At 39.4% G+C, this 1,636-nt stretch overlaps 1 protein-coding gene across 1 annotated transcript in view; it reads right to left on the minus strand.

Moving 5' to 3' along the window:
- Positions 1–1,636, minus strand: part of LOC106813634 (ras and EF-hand domain-containing protein-like) — a 15,310-nt gene that overhangs the window by 6,811 nt on the left and 6,863 nt on the right. Inside the window, exons 5-7 of the mRNA XM_014817818.1 lie at positions 887–982; positions 489–688; positions 149–217 (exon numbers count right to left, since the gene is read on the minus strand). Of these exons, the coding sequence (XP_014673304.1) occupies positions 149–217; positions 489–688; positions 887–982 (365 nt within the window). The remainder of the gene's footprint in view (positions 1–148; positions 218–488; positions 689–886; positions 983–1,636) is intronic.

The following is a 1,636-nucleotide window of genomic DNA, read 5'->3' on the forward strand; positions in this document are numbered from 1 at the left end:
CGTACGACGACACACACACACACACACACACACACACACACACACACACACACACACACACACACACACACACACACACACACACACACACATATTCATACACGCACGCGCGCGCGCACGCACGCACGTATATTATATATCTACTTACTGGAGCATTTGGATTTGGTTTAAAAGGCTCTGTTGTTCGCCCACCACTTCTTGAAGTTGTTGTCGTTCACTAAAATATTTATACAAAACAATATTATCTAATGTAATGTTTCAGGTATTTTATATGCGGTAGTAAGTATTTATATAGTACCAATATTTACAAATAATTTCGTACTATTACCTGAAAAATATAGGTTTTGATATAGTTTTATTTTTAAAATTCGCTAAAGCATGGTATCGCACAATGTTGGGACGCCTTGGATCTAAAATGTCTTTATAGAGGGCATGCAGCAGTTGCCGCGCTAAGGACGCGGAGCCTAGCGCAACCCCGCAGAACATACACGAGCAGTTGTTCTTGGCAGTCATCATGTTGAATCTGCTGTTGAGCGAGTTCGCTGTGTAACGTGGTCAGATTCGTTTGACTTTCCGCTATCTTCGTTCGCAGTGTTTTGTTCTCGTCTGTCAGCACGGAGGCCCTATTCTTTAACTCCAGCGTTTGTAGTTTCGCTTTATCTTTATCCGCATTCATCTTGGCTTCCGTCTAACGTGACGCAAAAATGGATAGACAGCAACATACGTATCAGAGCTTTTCGGTATTAAATACCTTTAGGAAAGTTCCCGTTTGCACGAGAAATATCGCCTATCTTTCAGACAAAGAGCAGCAGAGGCCAACCTCATGTTGATAACAGATATGTTAGAATTTGCTGATACACATCTTACTGTTACTGTAAAACCATACCTGTTGATAGCGTTTCAGCTTTAATTGCAGTTCTTTTATCTCTTGCTTCAGCTCTTCCTCTAGAAGAAACAGTTCTGTTTCCGCTCGCTTTTTTTCCTGAATAACGCCACCGCACAATAACTGAACGGTTCACCACGGACGCGCGCAACAAAGTTTACAGAATTATGTAGGCCTAACTATTGTAAAATAAAGAAAACTTCACAATAATGGCAGTTTTCACAATTACACATGAATACCTGTAATATATATATATATACTAGTAATAAAATCACAAGCGGTATTTTCGAGGCTATAAATAGCGCGAAAAGTTGCCCCTATAATTAGGTAGAAGAGCACGTTTCACGAAGAAACAGACAAAATGAGTGTAGGCTAAAACGTCGCACATATTCTGTAACAATTCGATTTAATTCTAGTTTATCTGATAACTTCTCCTTTTAATATTTAATTTTGTTTTCGTATGTCGGCAGCGAGATCTATCTCCCTACTTTGCGTCAGTGGGAAAACCGGAACGTTGGAAGTGTCCCCGTACGACTGACGAACGCGCACTGTACCAGCAACTGCTCCTCGATCCACGAACGAAGGTATGTACGCTGCACGCTACGTTTCTATTTATTTTTGTTGAATTCATGTTCATTTCTTTATTTATTAAAGTAAATATGCACGTATACATATCCACGCATGACAATCATTTCAAAATTCAACAAATTAGATAACTACCAAGAATAATTACACAAACTGTATGTAACACAA

This window comes from Priapulus caudatus, unplaced genomic scaffold, assembly GCF_000485595.1.
Source record: "Priapulus caudatus unplaced genomic scaffold, Priapulus_caudatus-5.0.1 Scaffold803, whole genome shotgun sequence".
NCBI lineage: Eukaryota > Metazoa > Priapulida > Priapulimorpha > Priapulimorphida > Priapulidae > Priapulus > Priapulus caudatus.